We start from the raw sequence: 18591 nt of genomic DNA, 5'->3' as shown, positions 1-18591 counted from the left end.
AACAAGGACAAATATCAGGATTTTTCTCATTGTGCTGTGATGAATGCATAGAAAAAACCCTCCAGTTGAAGTTGGGACGAATGCCCTGGAATAATTTAAGAAATAATTGGAAGCTGCAGTGGGGGAACTGTAGCATTTCACTGGATGCATGGCTTTCTATCTACAAATCCTCACTTCTAATTATGCTGAAGCATTTTGGCAAGTTGGCTGCATTGATTCATAGATGTTGTTCCCCTGACTGACAGAAAAGTGTTGTTTTTGTTTTAAACAAAGAGGTTGAAGAATGCTGTACATTATAGAAAGCAGTGGGTTGCATCTAAATGATGTAGTGGAGGAAAATGTACTTTAAGAAAAAGTCTTGTCCTGAATTGTACTTCGGTTTCACAGGTGTTGATGTGCCATCCAGAGATTCAATGCCAAAGAAACGACCAGTCTATGATACCAGAAAAAAGAAAAAGCAGCAGGAGAACAAAGGAGAGGAAAACAAAGAAGGTGAGTGATTTGTGTTCAGGTTACTTCACAAGCCTGGATAGTTTCAATTAAATCTTTTGTGCGCACTGGGGATTGAGCCTTTGGCTATCATTTTGAGGGCTTTAGGTAAGTGGAAGGGGATAATTAGGGATGTACCTGTATGCTGATCTTTTACTTTTTTTGTGATGGACCGGGTCCCCACTATGGTTGATATAATGGAACTACTGAGGCACTTCTGCACCTTCTCCAGATATAATTTAAATTTGGAAACAAGTGTTTTCCAGTGAACTCCCTGGGGGAAGGGAGCCAACCTGGCGGTGCTTCCATTTTGCTTAGCCAAATCCAGTTTTAGGTATCTGGGGTCCGAGTGACTCGAGATCGGGCTCACCTTCGTAAACTGAATTATATTATTCTGGTAAGTAGGGTCAAGACCGACCTGCAAAGGTGGGATAAACTTCCCCTTTCCTTGGCAGGCAGGGTTTTGTCGATCAAGATGAACATTCTGCCAGAATTATTATTTTTTCCCCCTAATGTCTGTGGGTTTCCTTCCCAAATCTTTTTTGGAGAGGGTCAAGAAGTTAATACTATTCTTTATATGGGCGGGCAAGACCCAGAAGATTTGTAGGACAGTCCTTCAAAGGAATAGACAGTTGGGGAGCCTGACAATTTTCTTCATTGCCGAGTAGATGCCAGTGTAGTAGCTGTACTGGAACAGCTCGGCTAGGGGTGCGGCAAGTTTTAGAACACAAGTCTTCAAGACTATGGCCAGAATATGGTCAGGGCCCACAGCCCTTGCAGTACCCAGTGCCTTCAGCTCTTTCTTAATATCGCATGGAGTGAATTGAATTGGCTGAAGACTGACATCTGTGACACTGGGAACCTCCAGAGGAATCATACACTTGGTGTACCTACACGTCCAGGAGTGTAGCAGTTCAAAAAGGCAACTCACCACCACCTTCTGAAGGGCAATGAGGTATGGACAATAAATGCTGGCCTAGCCAGGGATGTTTGCATCCTGTAAATTATTATTTAAAAAAAAATCTTAACCCAAGTAAATAAGCTCCTGTATTGCTGTTACAAGTTGGACTTGGACGTGGAAATTATGTGGGTAAGTCTAGAGCTAGGGGGGGCACATTTTATTACTGGGGGTACCCATTTAGGACCAAAATGAGGGGAATTATTTTTTTCTGAGGGTTGTGCAACTTTAAAACTCTGCCTCAGAAGGGTGATCGAGGCAGATTCATTCAGTATCTTCAAGGTGGGTAGATAGGTTCTTGTGAGCCAAGGAAATCAAAGTTTATCAGGGATAGATGAGAATGTAGAATTAAAAACACACAAACAGATCAAGCATTATCTTATTGAATGGCGAGCAGGCTCAAGTGGCCGAACAGTCTACTTCTGCTACAATACATGTTCATAGAGGTGCCGAATTGCAGAAAAAAAGGTGGAGAAGAGAATTGGTGCTATAACACAATGAGACCCTAAAATGATGCTCCGTATTAATAAAGAAAGCCATTTCATAGTGAAATAGGCAAATCTTTTGTTTTGCTTATTTACTTGGATAATGAGTTGGATAATTTGTTTCAAATGCTCTGGTTTCCTGACCCAAAAATATTCTGAAATATTTATGGTATGCTGCTTTATTTCAGAAGCTTTGGAGGTCACCTCAACCCCAGTACAAGAAGAACTCGAACTGGAGATGACTGAGACACCAGAAGAGATGTCTGAACCCACACCAGGTTAGTAATTTTATTTCCAAAGAGAAAATGTTCGTAATTTTATTTGCCTTGTGTCGGGAGTTATACCACCTGTTAGGAATTTAGATGTGTTGTGGATATTTTGTTGCATTTAATGTGCAAGTTGTTCCCATGAACAATTTTGAGCATTTTGCTTTTATTGGAGTTGACTCTTAATGTTCTGTACTTACTTGTAAGGTAGTGAGGTAGGACGGGCAAAAATAGTACAACTTGTATTTGTTCAGCGATGCACAAAAACACACTTTATCCACTTTCTTGCATAACTCAGACAGAATGAGCTCTCTGCATGCTGTCTGCAGAGCAGGGCAGAATCTATTTTCCTTTCCAGTGTTCTGCATTTATTAATCTTCGAGCACCTGTATGATTCGTCGGGTGTCTCGAGTTTATTTTTTTTTAATAAAGCCCTACTCTTTCAGTTTTTTTAGTTAAAAAACATTTTTGTCTGTCTCTTTCGAAGAGACCACTGGCACGACATGGCAAAGACCTCTTGAGTTCAATTGGTTAGTGTTGCTGCAGCAGCATTGAATGAGGGCATAGAATCATTGAGCTTTGGAATGCAGAAGGAAACAATTTGGAATGTAGACAAAATCATTCAGCCAGTAATGCCTGTGCAACTTCTGTCAAAGAGCTGTCCAATTTAATCCCAAACTCCATGGCTCTGCAAATTTGTTTCTTCAAGTACAATTCCTTTTTGAAAGGTCCTGTGGGCTTCGATTTCACCATACTTTTAGGTTGTGTGTTCTGTAGCCATCTGGGATGGCCACTTCCAACTAGGCACAGAGAAACTCGCAAAGCCTGGCGGGTAAAATGGACAAGCCAAGACTCGGGCAGACTCAGAGCCTGAAATGCATATTCGTAAGCAAGAAGTCCAGACGTATCGAAATTCTGTCCAATTAGCATTTTAATGGTCCGATTAGCATTTGATGGCTCATCTTCAACAAAGCAAAGGACTGGTATTCAAGCAACTGGGACAGCCCCAGACATTTCTGCACCACTCCCTGTTCAAGGGAAATACAAACAACAGGGTCAGTGACCGCTTGGGACAAGCCCAGCCATCCAGATCCCGCCCACTTGTTGGTTATGGGATCGAACGGAGTGATCAGGGATCATCCAATTAGTAAAGCCCAAATCGAAGGACCGCCCAGAAGAGCTCGAAAACCCCCGAGTATAAGAAGAAGAGTTCGCCATATGTTCGCTCTCTCTTGGCCTTGGTACCCCGGTCACGGCCTTCGCCAAGTGCAGCAACACCAGAAGCGAGTCCAAGTTCAATGCCCGCTACCAGACAGATGAGCTCAGCTGAGCAGCAGTTACTCCTTTGAACCCGAGAGATCCAGAATTGAACTGCGGCCACTGTTTTCTGACCTAAGCCGGGTGCCCGAAGTTAAGCACAGGTTGTCTTAGTCGATAGGTGTAGTTAACTAGTAGTGTTTATGTTGCATGACTAATTGTGTGTAAATAAAGTACCCTTGACCTTGAACTAACTAACTGGTGTTTGGCTCTTTGATCGATAGCCGGTTGAAACTTGTGGTGGCATCATTTGATACCTGGCAACTCTTAAGTATTCGGGCATAGATAACATAGAAAGAAAGGCAAATTCACTGATTGCCATAATTGGAACAGAGCCACAGAAAAGACAAAGTAGAAATAAACTAGCAACAGTTCCGAATCGCAAAACACTCTGAAAACATTTCTTCTAATTTTCCTCATAACCTTTTGCCGATTATTTTAAATCAACGACCAGGTTAGTGCACACATGACAGAAGATACAGCTTCTCCCTACTTGCTCTATTAAAACCCCATATAATTTTGATTGTAGCTAGTAGAACTCGCTTAACCTTCTTATCTTGAAGAACAATCTCAGCTTCTAATCTCTCCTCATCAATGAAGTACGTAATCCCTGGGAAAGTCTTGGGTACCCTCTCCCCTTGCCATCCTTCCTGAAGTATGGTGCCCTGAATTGTATGCAACACTCCAGCTGAGGTGCAACCAGACATTTATAAAGGTTTAGTATGACTTCCTTGTTACCTTGAGTACAAAGTAAGTATCCCACATACTTTCTTAACTCTCACTTGTTCTGCCTACTTCCAAGATTTGTAAATATGCATGCCCTGTTTTTCTGACCACTTCATCAGTCCATCTGTTCTCCTGAAGATTGCTCCTATCCTGTTTGCTATTTACTATGTTTTGTATCATCTACAAACTTCAAAATTATACACTATCCCAGGTTCCTCCATTCCCTTGCTCTCATTCACTCCTGCACAACCACTCTGCTTAACGTCCCGCCATGGTCTTTACCACATCAATTAAGACAAAAGAACAGTCCAGATAGCAGTTATGAAAAAATTCATTACACAGAAGGCAAAGGAAGAAGCAATTTATTGCATCAATTAAGGACAAAAGCAATCTGGCCTCAACCTTTGGTGTAAATAAATTTCTGCTAATTACTATCCACACTAATTTTAGATTGATGATCCTTCATTACTGATCACTGAAATAGTTCCTCCCTCATCGCTCTGTCAATATTTGTATACCATTTCCATTTTGAAATTTGTCCATTTACTCGAGGGTCACTCAACTAATTTGTCACTTTTAAAAATTTGCTTTAAAGTGACTTTTCCAATCTCTAGTTTTCCAGGGTCACAGTTGAATAATGGCCACTTTGGCAGGGCACTGGAGGAAGAGTGGGCAATTGTGAAATTGTATCCCAGTCAATAAATGTATGACTTAAGTAATGTGAAGTGGAACAAATCTAGGAAGGCAATCTTATGTTTCCTGGTATGTTTAGCATTTCTATAGCGATTTTGTTTGTCAAAAAGAAAATTAATATATTCAGGGGCATTTGTGTGTGTGTGTGTGTGTGTGTGTGTACAGGCAACTATTTTAGGTTTAAATTGCATTCCCTTAAATTATTTTTTCTTTTTCTTTGTTAATGCAACTTTTTTACAAAAGTAATACAGATACCAAACCTCTTATTTGGCATCCCAAAGTCGGGGAGGACCCAAAAATCGACTACATTTGAAGCTGGCAGTTTGAATAAAACTCTTTCATTCTTTGTTTTTCATGCTTTATTTTATGTATTATAAGTACATGCTAGGCCTAGTACCCAGAACCCATAAAATCCCCAAATCTGGCATCCATCCATTCCTGCGCTTTCCAGATACTGGGTATGGTACCTGTGCTAATCTAATTTGCATCTAATGAAAATGTGGCCATTTTAATGCCATGTAGAACTCGAAAATTTCCTTAAAATAATTACCTTTCTAAATGACTAAACTTAACAATTTTGACTTGTAAGAAAAGTACATGCATTTCATCATAACAGTACGTCTTGTATTTCTCAAGAGTAAAATTCTACTTGGTTAAAACAACTACTGTTGTACTTTAAGGTATATTTCTAATTTAAAGTTTGAATATTTAGAAGTTTGTTTGAAATCTTGTTTCAAAGAACCTGAAGAGAAAAAAAGTGATGCTGACCTTGATGATTGGGAAGCTATGGCAAGTGATCATGAACAAGAAAAAGGTGAGTACCTGCTGAAATTTCCTCAACCCCAAAGGCAATAAAGTGCAATAAAAGTACAAATATATCTAATGTAAATCTGTTGTTCTGAAATGAAAATCTGTTGACCATTATACATTTAAAGCAGATATTTGCCTAAGCCATTTCACATTATTCTTTCCAGCAGTTGCGTCCATATTGTGATTTTTTTTTTAAGTTAAAACATTTCTATGGCCAATCCTGTTAATTTGAAAAATCTTTGACAGAAGTGAAAACTGTCCACATTGAAGTAAAAGAGGAGGGTGATGAGGAGGAGGATGATGAGGATGAAGAGGAGGAGGATGAAGAAGAAAGTGATGATGAAGGTGCAAGTGAGGAGAGTGAAGATGAAGAGAAAGCTTTTGATGAAACCAGGACAGCATCCGCGAGAGTGGGTAAAGAATCTGAAGTGGTAAAGAGTGAGAAAATGAAATTGACAAAAGAATTTAGCTCAGATTCTGAACTTGAATCTGATTCAGATGATGGCCGAACGAAAGAAGAACGAATTTATGATGATGCAAAGCGACGTATTGAGGTATCGCTTCTACTTCAGTAAAAATACTTCCAGTCCGCATTCTAATGCCTTAAATGACATGCAGACAAGTTTAATGGGTAGAAATTCATATTTGCACAGGATTTTTCTGTTTATGGTCTTTGTGCAGCTTAGAAAATTTATAGTCTTTCATATTGTTTATTCATTTTCCAATCTTTAAATATGATTATAATAGTACGATACTTTTTCGTTTTTATTTAAAATTTTCCACATGCTTCCTCCTCCACTCCTCCTCCTCCTCCTCCCCCTCTCCCCCCCTCCCCTACTTCCTCTTAAAGATTCTTCCTAACAAAGTTGTATGAAAGGGAGATTGTATTTATGAATTGAAAATTTAACAAGCGGGATGAATAAAGGGGAACTAATAAATCAAATGTATTTAGATTTCCAAAATGTCATTCAACCGGGTGCCATGTTAAAAGTTATTACACAAGATATAAGCTTTTGGTTTTAGGGGTGATATGTTAGTATAGATAGAGGATTGGCTAATTGACATGAAATAGAATCAAGTCAAATAATTCATTTTCAGGTTGGCAAAGTGTAACTGCCAGAGTTCTATAGGGGTCGGTGCTAGAACCCCCGCTACCACAATCTAAATTAATAACTTGGATGAAGGGACCACGGGTATTATAGCTTTAATTGCTGAAGATCTAAAGATAGGCAGGAAAGCAAGTTGTGGGGAGAACACAAGAGGGACATTGCAAAGGGACATTGATAAGTAAGTTTAATGAACAAAATGTTGGCAGATAATGTGGGAAAATGTGAAATTTCACACATTGATGGGAAGAATTGAAAAATAGGATATTATTTGAAAGGCGAGAGACTGCAGAATGTTGCAGTGTCGCGGCATCTATGTGTCCCTGTGCAAGAATCGCAAAATGTTAGAATGCCGATGCAGCAAGTAATTAGGAAGGCAAATGGAAAGTTGGCCTTTATTGCAAGGGGGATGGAGTATAAAAGTAGGGATGTCTTGCTGCAACTGTACAGGGCATTGATGAGACCACACCTAGAATATTGCTACACTTTTGGTCTCCTTATTTAAGAAAGGATAACACTGCATTAGAATCAGTTCAGAGAAGGTTCTTGAGTTGAAAGGGATTGTTTTATGAGGAAAGGTTGAGTAGGTTGGGCCCTGTACTCATTGGAATTCAGAAGAATGAGAGGTGATCTTATTGAAACATATGGGGTTCCGAATGGGCTTGTCTGGGCGATGTTTCCCACTTGTATGGGAATCTAGAGCTAAAGGCACAGTTTAAAAATAAGGCGTCGCCTTATTTAAGAGGAAATAATTTTTATTCTGGAGGTTTGGTGGGTTTTGAAATTCTATAACCAGAGAGCGGTGGAGGCTGTTGTCATTTCATGCATTCAAGGCTGAGTTAGAGATTTTTGATCTACAAGGGAGTTGAGGGTTAGTGGAGAACATTAGGGAGTTGAGAATTTGTGGGGAACATGTTGGAAAGTGAAGTTGAAGTTAAATCACATCAGCCATGATCTTATTGGATGGTGGAGCAGGCTTGAGAGGCCAAATAGCCTGTTCCTGCTTCTTATGTAACTGCAGTTCCAGGGATAATTCATTGGCTCCAGTTGATTGTCCTTCATCTGTGATGCTGGACAAGCAGTTCCTTGAACATTCAGCTCTCATATTGTCACAGCAGGACCTCACCTGCTATTTACATTTACAGTTCTCATAGGAATGGGTGGGAGCCACTGATATAAAAAGCACATGAAGCTTCACTGCCTCTTTTCCAATTGAGATGATCTAACTCTGCTCATCCCAGGAATTCAAGCTGGGAACTTCTTTTAGACTTGACAATGGTACTTTTATCCATTAAACCATCCAAACAGCTACTTCCCAGTTTGCCATTCAGTAGTAATAAAAGTTCAAGTCAATAATATTTTGAATTGCATTCTGTCAACTTTTGAAGATAGAAATTCTGAAGCAATTAAAGTTCTCAAAACAGAGATCAACAAGATTTTTGATGGTGAGAGTAGAGAGCTATGGAACAAAACTGGTAAATAAAACTGAGGTAAATGAACCTGTTCCTGTGGTTGCTTTTAACATGAAATTGTTTCTTTGTATGCATAACCTAAGACTTGCTGGATATGTTGATTGCTTTCTGTTTTGGAAATGTCTTCTGTGCTTTCTTAGAAACGCAGAGCAGAAAACATCATGAATGCAAACACTGAAAAACTACGAGCACCAGTCATTTGTGTTCTTGGGCATGTTGACACAGGAAAGACCAAAATTTTGGATAAGGTATGTAAAATGGATCCTGCAAACATTTGCAGAATTGTTATAAAAGAATAAATGAACCACAAACTTGATTAGAATGCATGTTGAACTCCCTTGTCACAGCACTCCGAAGCAAGACTAGAGAGTCTTCTTCAAGTAAAATTCAATTAGAAAGTCAATTGAACCAGATCCACAAGTGTAATTCAGTTCCTATTTTAAAGGCATACATTCTGTCTGTCTTTGGATTATAGTGTATTTATTATTACTAGCTTAAATGGTGAATTTGTTGCAGCAGTTTAAGAAGTTGAGGTGTTTGCCAAACAATGGTTTCTCTGTGATTATTGCAGGGTGTAATTAACATATGGTAAGTTTATACATGGTGATTCTATTATAAATATGGACAGTATGGTTTCTAACAGTTGATGTATGAAGTCCGCTCAAATGCACTATTTAGCATTATGCATGTCCTTATACTCCCATGGTGTTACTGCTAACCAGTTAAAGAAATTAGTATGTATTTAGCTGTGCTTGTTATAAGTAATGTATTAGTGATGTTACTTAAACTGAAGGAGAACAAGATCCTGAAGTTAATGAGGAAAGTAACAAGAATTTTACCGTAGACTTTGGGACCCCTATGTTGTGGTAAAATCAGGTTCCATGCCCCCTTTTGGTGGGGACTGGCTTGGCAGTTTGATCACAAGCGGCCTCTTAATTGCCTGTCTGTGGGGCATTGTTCAATTAAGCACAACAGATGGAGCCATAATGCTCCTGACCCAAATTAAGAACCAGCAGCTCTGCGGCCTTGACAGCGCCACAGGAAAGGTGGGCACTGCTGGTGCAGATTGGAAACCTTAAGATAGAGTAGTCGTCGTGCAGGTAAGTACAAATTAAAATTAAGGATGGCTAAAGGGGAAGGCCCGACTCATCGCAGGGAAAACTCATGCGAGGGATTGTTTGGCCCTGCGTTACACTCCAGAAAGTCAGTTGGTGAAGAATAGTACCAGAGCCAGTCTTTGCTCAGTCTAACATTTATTTAGAGTGAGATATTACAAGCATGAAAGAGCGCGAGAAAGATTAAGATTTGAGAGAGGAGCCAGGGAGATAAAGAGCATGAGGAAGAACGAGATAGAACAGAGTGCAAACTTAGAATTTGGAGCTCCTGAGGTGATATCAGAATTTAAAAGTGACATGGGGAAAGTGGAAGCAGCTGATTGGAGGAATACGGTTGGGTAAGTATTTACTATTTTTATTGCTTATAGTTTGTACTGTCTATATTTTGTGATCTATAGTTTGTAAGGGCTGTATTCTGTAATATCGAGGACCAGGGACGAAGGGCCCTAGAGTACTTGATATTATTTGATTTTAAGCATCTTCCAAAGGTTTAATTTTAAGGGATAAGTCATGGCAGGAGAGCTCAAAATGGTCATATGTTCCTCCTGCTCTGTGTGGAACATATCCAGTGCCCAGAGCTAGCATGTGTAGCAGGAAATGACTCCTGCTACAGCTACTGGACTCCCGGGTTTCAGAGCTGGAGTGGAAGCTGGGAACATTGTCAAACATCCACGATGCAGAGTGTATCAAGAATAGCATGTATAGAGAGGTGGTCATACCACAGGCTAAGACACCACAGGCAGGGAGGAAATGGGTGACTACCACGCAGAGCAAGAAGACGAGACAAGCAGTGCAGGAATCTCCTGTGGTCATTCCCCTGTAAAACAAATATACCGCTTTGGATGTTAGGGGAATGGCCTCTCAGAGGAAAGCAGCAACAGCCAAATTCATTGCACTATGATTGGCTCTGGGAGTGCATCATTATAGGGATTGAATTGTAAAGGGAATAGCTGGTCATTTCTGTGGCTGCAAATGAGACTCCAGGATAAAGTTGCCTCCCTGGTGCTAGGGTGCAGGTTGTCTCAGAGAGGCTACAGGACATTCTGGAGAGGAAGGGCTAACAGAGAGTAGCTGTGATACACATTGATAAAAACAACATAGGTTAAAAAACGGGATGAGATCCCAAATGCAGAATATAGCGAGTTAATAAGTAAATTCAAAAGTAGGATCTCAAAGGTTACTGCCAACGCCATACACTAGTCAGAGCAGGAATAGGAGGATAAATTAGCTGAAGAGCTAATGCGTGGGGGAGGGTTTCATATTCATGAGACATTGGACCGGTTCTGGGGAGGTGGGGCCAGCACAAAATGGACGGGTTACACCTGGGCAGCACCAGGATTGATGGCTACGGGGGAGTATATGCAAGAGTGGCAGGGCAGAGTTTAAACTAAAGTGGCAGGGAAATGGGAACGGGACAGGGAATGTTAAGAAGACAAAAGTAGATGATTTTTTAAATAGAAATTTAGAGTACCCAATAATTTTTTTCCAATTAAGGGGCAATTTAGTGTGGCCAATTCACCTACCCTCCACTTTTGGGTTGTGGGGGGTGAGACCCATGCAGACACGGGGAGAATGTGCACACTCCACACGGACAGGGGACCGGGATCAAACCCAGGTCATCGCGCCGTGAGGCAGCAGTGCTAACTACTGCGTCGCCGTTCCGCCCATGAAGTTGATGAATTAATCATGCACGTTTGGTGAAATAATGACCTGTTCACCAGGCTATTTTCAAGAATATTGATATAAGATGCATGCTTTGTAGTCTGGAATTGCATGCATTTGTGAACTTTTTAATGAGGCACATAGTTGTATGTTGTCTTTTAATGTATGCTTTCTTTTTTTTTTTGCATACAGCTCCGTCATACTCATGTGCAGGACAGTGAAGCAGGTGGTATAACCCAGCAGATCGGTGCAACCAATGTCCCTCTAGAAACCATCAAGGAACAAACTAAGATGGTGAAAAATGTACGGTTTTATAAAAAATATGTTCGAGTCAAGTTCCTTAGCAATACCAATCTACAATTTTTTTTAACTGAATATTTGTGAAACAATATTAAAAATATTTACTCATTGCTAACTCTGTTTTAGTTTGAGAAAGATGAAATTAAAATACCAGGAATGCTGATCATTGACACACCAGGTCACGAATCATTCAGGTAAATCTTTTTTTAAAACTAGGTGGTTGGTCTCAATGACTGATTCTTCAGATTACATGAAACGAAGTAGCATTTCCTATAATAAGTAAGGGGGCATGCATTTTTAAACTAGAAGTATTCTCAGTGCATCTGTGTTTGGAGCCAGAAGGGGGAAGAAATCTTAATTGAAGTTGGTAATTTATTTTAAAACACTGACCTTGCAGCAATGTCTCATTTTGACTCATGTTTGTTTTGACATGTAATGTAACAAAATGCGAAACGCACTATGGGCGGGATTCTCCGACCCCCCCCGCCGGGCCAGAGAATCGGCGGCCGGGGGGGGGGGGGGGGGGGCGTGAATTCCGCCCCCGCCGGTGATTCTCCGGCCCACGATGGGCCGAGCGGCCGCCCGTTTTAGGCCTGTCCCGCCGACGTAAATTAGACCTGGGACTTACCAGTGGGACCTGGCTCTGCAGGCGGCCTCCGGGGTCTCGGGGTGGGGGGGGGGGGGTATCCGGCCCCAAGGGGTGCCTCCACAGTGGCCTGGCCTGTGATCGGGGCCCACCGATCCGCGGGAGAGCCTGTGCCGTGGGGGCACTCTTTCCCTCCGCACCGGCTGCTGTGGACCTCTGCCATGGCCGGTGCAGAGACGAACCCCCCTGCGCATGCGCTGCGATGATGCCAGCACACGCTGGTGCAGCCTTGCATGCGCCAACTCGCACCGGCCGCGGAGGTCCTTCCGCGCCGGTTGGCGTGGCGCCAACCCCGCCAGCGCCGGCCTAGCCCCTGAAGGTGCAGATGATTCCGCACCTTCCGGGCGGCTCGACGCTGGAGTGGTTCACGCCCATCCTCGGCGCCGGGGCCGCCCGCCCTGCCGGGTAGGGGAGAATCCCGCCCATGATCTACATAAATGTTTATGAAACATATTTAGTTGAACAACTGACAAAAGAAATTCAATTAAGTGAATTCAAGATTTAGGCCCAGAATTCTGCTGCCATAGAGGGGAACGTGACTCGGCGAATTTCTTGGCTTGATGCCCCTGCCTCGGCAGAAACTCCCCCAAATAATACAATCTTCATTCTGGGGCATGGGTGCGTACTAAGTCTGGACCTGCCCCCCCAGACATAGATTGGAGATAGGGCAGCCCCGATGGCCTATGATGAGGTGGACTGTTTAAAAGGCCTGGGACTTTGTCCCAGTTGTTTCGCTACATTTTGGACACGGTAGCTTGCACCCTGTTGCTCTCTTTCCCCCCCCCCCCCCCCCCATCTACTTCTCATCCAAACTCCATGTCCTGCCAACTTCATGTCAACCTATGCACTCCACCTACCCCATAGCCCTTTGCCAACTGAGTGCCAACCATGTTCCCATCCCAACTGATGAACCATCCTTGGCCCTTACATCCTCCATGTTACCTCAGCCAGTTTCCACCAAGGGCAGACCTCAGAAGCCATGTTAAAATTAAATAAATTAAAGATTTAAATATTTATTACAACTTTCACCATATTTGTAAAAAACCTTTCATTCTTGAAAGCCTACTCAATACTTTTAAATCTTGAGATTTAACTTTTGTGTTCAATAACTTATTAAAAAAACAAGCTTCTATTCATAACCCCATATCAAAGACAACTAATCCTTTAATAACCTCCTGAGCTGTCAGTGAAACTGTGAACATGGAACCTCCTGCTGAGCTAATTCTAACTTGTGGTAAAGCAGCCAGCATTTATAATTTAACAGCTTTCGTAATTGTTAATAGAATTTCTTTCCAATTCACGGACACGGGTAGCCTGTTTTTTGATTTTTAAATGATTGGGGTTTTGAAATAACATTACATCATGATGGTTATGTAGACCATTTCTGGTCTTCGAATGTTTTGTCTACTCTACACATTTATGTCGCCCAGACTGTGTGTTAAGGCACTTGCAAAGTTAAATATGAGATCTGTTTGAACTCGGCACTGAGTTCAAATAGGCCTGCTGAGTTTGGGTTTCCCTCATGTGAGTCACGTCTGCCCCCTTTCGATTCCGACTAAACTGGGATGTAGTGAGTGAGGTGGGGGGCAGCTCTTCTGCATTTGTGTCTCACCTGCCATTTTTAAAGGTCCGTAGATCCTCCATATTCTTTGTTCTTTTCATTAATAGCTCCGTCATCAATCTTTTTTTAAATTATTACCCTGTAAGTTGTGTTTCCCTCCTCACAAAGTAGATACAAGTTGTGACTAGCCATCAATATTTTTCTGACTTGAAAGTAAATGTACAGTACTTGAGCCAAGTTTAGTTGAAATCTAAGATGCGGTGTCTTAGTTACACTGAATAAATTCTCCTCTCCACTCTTGTTTACTTTGCATCACACCACTGATCAACCATTGATCTGTTCGCTCATGTATATACCATGCTCTTTACGCATACTCACCTGCATCATTCTAAGTCTCCCATCTTTCGGGAGCAGTTATGATTGTGGTGAGAGTTCAGTACCTGTGAAAATGCCATACAGCTGCTGTACTTGGAAGAACTGATTTATTTTGGTATATCTTGAACGTTTTGGTAAATGAAGATTTAACTGCACCTGCCACTGGAGTTTAGTTTTAATTGTTCCTAATCTCCCGATTCAAAGCTTAAATAACTGATTAGCCAATTTGCATTTAATTATCTCTTCTTTCCAGTATGGCATTGATTTTTTTTTTTTAAATTTAGATTGCCCAATTATTTTTCCAATTAAGGGGCAATTTAGCGTGGCCAATCCACCTACTCTGCACATTTTTTGGGTTGTGGGGGCGAAACCCACGCAGACACGGGGAGAATGTGCAAACTCCACACGGACAGTGACCCAGAGCTGGGATCGAACCTGGGACCTCAGCGCCGTGAGGCAGCTGTGCTAACCACTGTGCCACCGTGCTGCCCTCAGTATGGCATTGATGATCAAACTTTCACATTCATATAGTAAACAATATTGCATGACTCAAAATGTTATATCTCTGTTGTGATGCATGCTTCAAGTGCTTAAATTGGAGATATCTATATTTAAGATATTTTTATTTTACTATGTTGTTCCTCATGCAGTAACTTAAGAAATAGAGGAAGTTCTCTCTGTGACATTGCTATCCTTGTCGTTGATATTATGCATGGTTTGGAGCCACAGACAATAGAATCCATAAACCTGCTAAAAACAAAGAAATGCCCCTTTATTGTTGCACTAAATAAGGTGAGTAATGGCTTTAATTTAAGAATTGCAAGCCGAGGCTACTGCTTTTGTGAATGGATTGTAAAGAAAAATTAGATTAAATACAGTTTGCTCTTGAAACTGTTGCATATCTGATTTCAGTCTAGTCTGACTTATTGAATGAATAGAAAAATTAAGTTAACGGGAGGACAAAATTTTCGTTCCACTATAATTTCCATACTTATTTTCAAATCCGTCCATGGTTTTGCCCCTCAATAGCTCTATAACCACCTCAGGCCCTATAGCCCTCCAATTGTTTTGTGGTGCTTCGATTCTGTTCTCTCGTGCATCGAAAGTTTTCATTGTTCCACCATTAATGACCATTCCTTCAGCTGCCTTTGTGCCCTAAGCTCAGGAATTCATTTCTGAAACTTCTCTGCCTCTCTACCTCCCCCTCCTTTAAACCATACCTTAAAATGTTTTTAGTCACCGTACTACTACCTCCATTTGTGTTTGGTACCAAATTTTGTTTGGTAACATTTCTGTGATATACATTGGGATATTTTGCCTTGTTAAGCCACTATCTAAATACAAGATGTTACATGGGATAGATGAATTCTTTGCTATCTATTGGCTTAATTGGTATTTAATGGAATTTTGAATGGAAGCATGTAGTTATGAGTTTTGTAATTGTTTTGTATTCCTGACTTAACGTGTTGCTTGAAGTTTGTAGGAAAGAAAAAGTTCAGCTTGCCCATCTTTGGATCAAGGCTGTAATGAGATCTGGATTTGAATGTTCTTGGCTCAACCAAAACGCTGCTTTGTGAATAGGTTATTGCCCGGTAAATGTCTCATGAGAGCACTGAGGGTAATGCCTTCTATCACTTTGTTGATGATTGAGAGGAGACTGATAGGGTGATAATTGGCTGGTTTGGATTTGTCCTGCTTTCTGTGGACAGGATTCCCTGGGCAATTTTTCACATTATTGGGTAGATCCCAGTGCTTCAGCTGTAATGCAATAGCTTCGTTAGAGATTTGGTTATTTCTTGAACACAAGTCTTCAGCACTGTAGCTGGGCTGTTGCTGGGGTCCATTGTCTTTATGCAGTGTGCTCAGCCATTTCTTAATTTCACTTGGAATTAATTGAATTGTGGATCTTGGGAAGAAGCCAAGATGGCGGATCCATTTGATACACCTGGCTGAAGATAATGGTAAGTGTATCAGTTTTTTTCTTGCACTCTGTGACTCTTCAAAGTCCTTCTTGTAAACATTTGCAAAATTGAGACGCCAAAGTCCCAGCCTCGTCCTTCACCGTCCCTCGATATGGCCTGAACCACCTGCAGATAGACTCACCAATAACCTGCTCACGGATGTTCAGCTTGGGTTCCGCCAGGGTCAGTCAGCTCCTGACCTCATTACAGCCTTGGTTCAAACATGGACAAAAGAGCTGAATGTCAGAAGTGAGAGGAGAGCGACTGCCTTTGATATCAAGGCAGCGTTTGACCAAGTATGCCATCAAGGAGCCCTAATTAAACTGGAGTCAATGGGAATGAGGGGGGACCTCTCCGCTGGTTGAAGTTATACCTGGCACAAAGGAAAATGGTTGTGGTGGTTGGAGGTCAATCATCTCAGCTCCAGGACATCACTGCAGGAGTTCCTCAGGGTAGTGCCCTAGGCCCAACCATCTCCAGCTGCTTCATCAATGACCTCTCTTCCATCATAAGCTCAGAAGTAGGAATGTGCAGCCATCTGCAAACAATGTTCAGCACCATTCGTGACACCTCACATAATGAAGCAGTCCATGTCCAAATGCAGCCATACCTGGACAATATCCAGGCTTGCACTGACAAGTGTCAAGTTAATTTTTGCCACACAAGTGCCAGGCAATGACCATCTACTACAAGAGAGGATCTAACCATTGCTCCTTGACATTCAACGGCATTACCATTGCTCAATCCCCCACTATCAACATCCTAGGGGTTACCATTGATCAGAAACTGAACTGGACTAGCCATATTAATACTATGGCTACCAGGACAGATCTAAGACTAGGAATCCTACGGCGAGTAACTCCCCTTCTGACCACCCAAAGACTGTCCACAATCTACAAGGCACAAGTCAGGAGAGTAATGGAATACTCTCCACTTGTCTGGATGAGTGCAGCTCCAAAAACACTCAAGAAGCTCGATACCATCCAGGACAAAGCAGCCCGCTTGGTTGCTCCTCCTTACACAAACATTCACTCCCTCCATCACCGACGAACAGTGGCAGCCGTGTGTTCTACCTACAAGATGCACTGCAGTAACTCACCAAGGTTCTTTAGACTGTACCTTCCAAACCCACGACCATCACTCTAGAAGGTCAAAAGCAGCAGATACCTGGGAACCCCACCATCTGGAGGTTCCCCTCCAAGTCACTCACCATCCTGACTTGGAAATATATCGCCATTCCTTCACTGTCGCTGGGTCAAAATCATGGAATTCCCTCCCTAACAGCACAGTGGGTCTACCTACACATCAAGGACTGCAGTGGTTCGAGAAGACAACTCACCACCACCTTCTGAAGGACAACTAGGGACGGGCAATAAATGTTGTCCGAACCAGTGATGCCCGCATCCTGTAAATGAATTAAAAAATGGAAGTGATTGAACCTCAGGATAGTGGAGCTGCCAGAGGGAGAGGAGGGCTCGAGACCAACCGAGTACTTTGCGGAGATGTTCTCTCAGCTGATGTGGGCATTAGTTGGGAATGAGGTGTTTGCCCCTCCTGAGTTGGATGGAGCTCATTGGGCACTCTGGCAGAACCCACAGTTGAATGAGCCGCCATGGGCCATGATTATCTGCTTTCGTAGCTTCCAGAGGAAGGAGCTGGTCCTGGATTGGGCAAAGAACAATCACAATATTGACTGGTGCAGGGACACAGTGCAGATCTACCAGGACACTGGGACCACACAGTGCAGATCTACCAGGACATTGGGACCAAGCTGAAAAAGGCGAAGGCAGTGCTGTATAGCAAAGGAGTGTGATTTGGGGTGGTTTATCCTGCACGGTTGAGAGTCAAGATGGTCTCGAAAGACCATTTCTTTGAAACACTGGAGCAAGCAAAGGCCTTCATAAGAGGAGGAACTGGGACTAGTTTGAGGAGGGCCAATGGGGCCTTTTATGTCAAAGACAGGAAGGGGTTGTTGATGATGTTGTATTAGTGTGTTAAGTCTCTTATTTTTTTCTTCGATTTTGGGGTTGTAAAAGTGGTGTTTGATATGGTACTTGGAGGGGAATAAGAGTATAGTAAGGATATTGGGATTTGGGCACCTAGGTGGGGAGGGTGGGCCAGGGGGAATATGTTCTTGTTTTTATTGGTGTTTTGGGCAGGGTCCCTGAGTGGGGACTACCTCACCAGCAAGCAGGAGTAGCTAATGTGTTGGGTGGGGAGGGGGCTGAGACTCTGCCCTGTTTTGGCGAGGCACAATGAGTTGTTTGTCTAGTTGTTTGTTTATTTGGGATGGGGCTAGCTGTGGCGGCAGGTAGTTTGAAAACCTGGGGGAGGAAATACTGAGTGGGTGTGGGGGCGGGGCTGAGTGGCTGTGAAATGGGCCAGAATTTTCTCCTATTTAAAGGGTTTGGGGGCTGATGTGTTTTTACAGGAGACTCAACTTGCATGTGCGGGACGAGACCAAGCTGCGGAAGATCTGTTAGTCAGGTTTTCCACGCGGGCTTTGGTAGGAGGGCCTGGGGGATGGCAATTTTCATCACTAAAAGAGTCTGCCTTCAGGCAGGGAAGGTCCTGGGTGATCAGGGGGGTTGGTGCATGATGGTTTCAGGCACACTGGAGGGAAAGTCAGTGGTCTTAGTGAGCGTGTTC

General features: G+C 42.4%; 1 protein-coding gene across 2 annotated transcripts in view; it reads left to right on the top strand.

Moving 5' to 3' along the window:
- eif5b (eukaryotic translation initiation factor 5B) overlaps window positions 1-18591 on the top strand; it is a 141330-nt gene that overhangs the window by 55452 nt on the left and 67287 nt on the right. Inside the window, exons 7-14 of one of the 2 annotated variants that reach the window (XM_038818175.1) lie at window positions 388-492; window positions 2124-2210; window positions 5674-5748; window positions 5991-6298; window positions 8463-8570; window positions 11292-11402; window positions 11526-11593; window positions 14632-14773. In XM_038818175.1, the coding sequence (XP_038674103.1) occupies window positions 388-492; window positions 2124-2210; window positions 5674-5748; window positions 5991-6298; window positions 8463-8570; window positions 11292-11402; window positions 11526-11593; window positions 14632-14773 (1004 nt within the window). Of the gene's footprint in view, window positions 1-387; window positions 493-2120; window positions 2211-5673; window positions 5749-5990; window positions 6299-8462; window positions 8571-11291; window positions 11403-11525; window positions 11594-14631; window positions 14774-18591 lie in introns of both variants that reach the window. The other variant, XM_038818174.1, reaches the window with a different exon arrangement.

Source organism: Scyliorhinus canicula, chromosome 14 (genome assembly GCF_902713615.1).
Source record: "Scyliorhinus canicula chromosome 14, sScyCan1.1, whole genome shotgun sequence".
In the NCBI taxonomy this organism is placed as follows: domain Eukaryota; kingdom Metazoa; phylum Chordata; class Chondrichthyes; order Carcharhiniformes; family Scyliorhinidae; genus Scyliorhinus; species Scyliorhinus canicula.
Note: the sequence above shows the minus strand (reverse complement) of the source record. Positions and strands in the feature narration are given on the sequence as shown.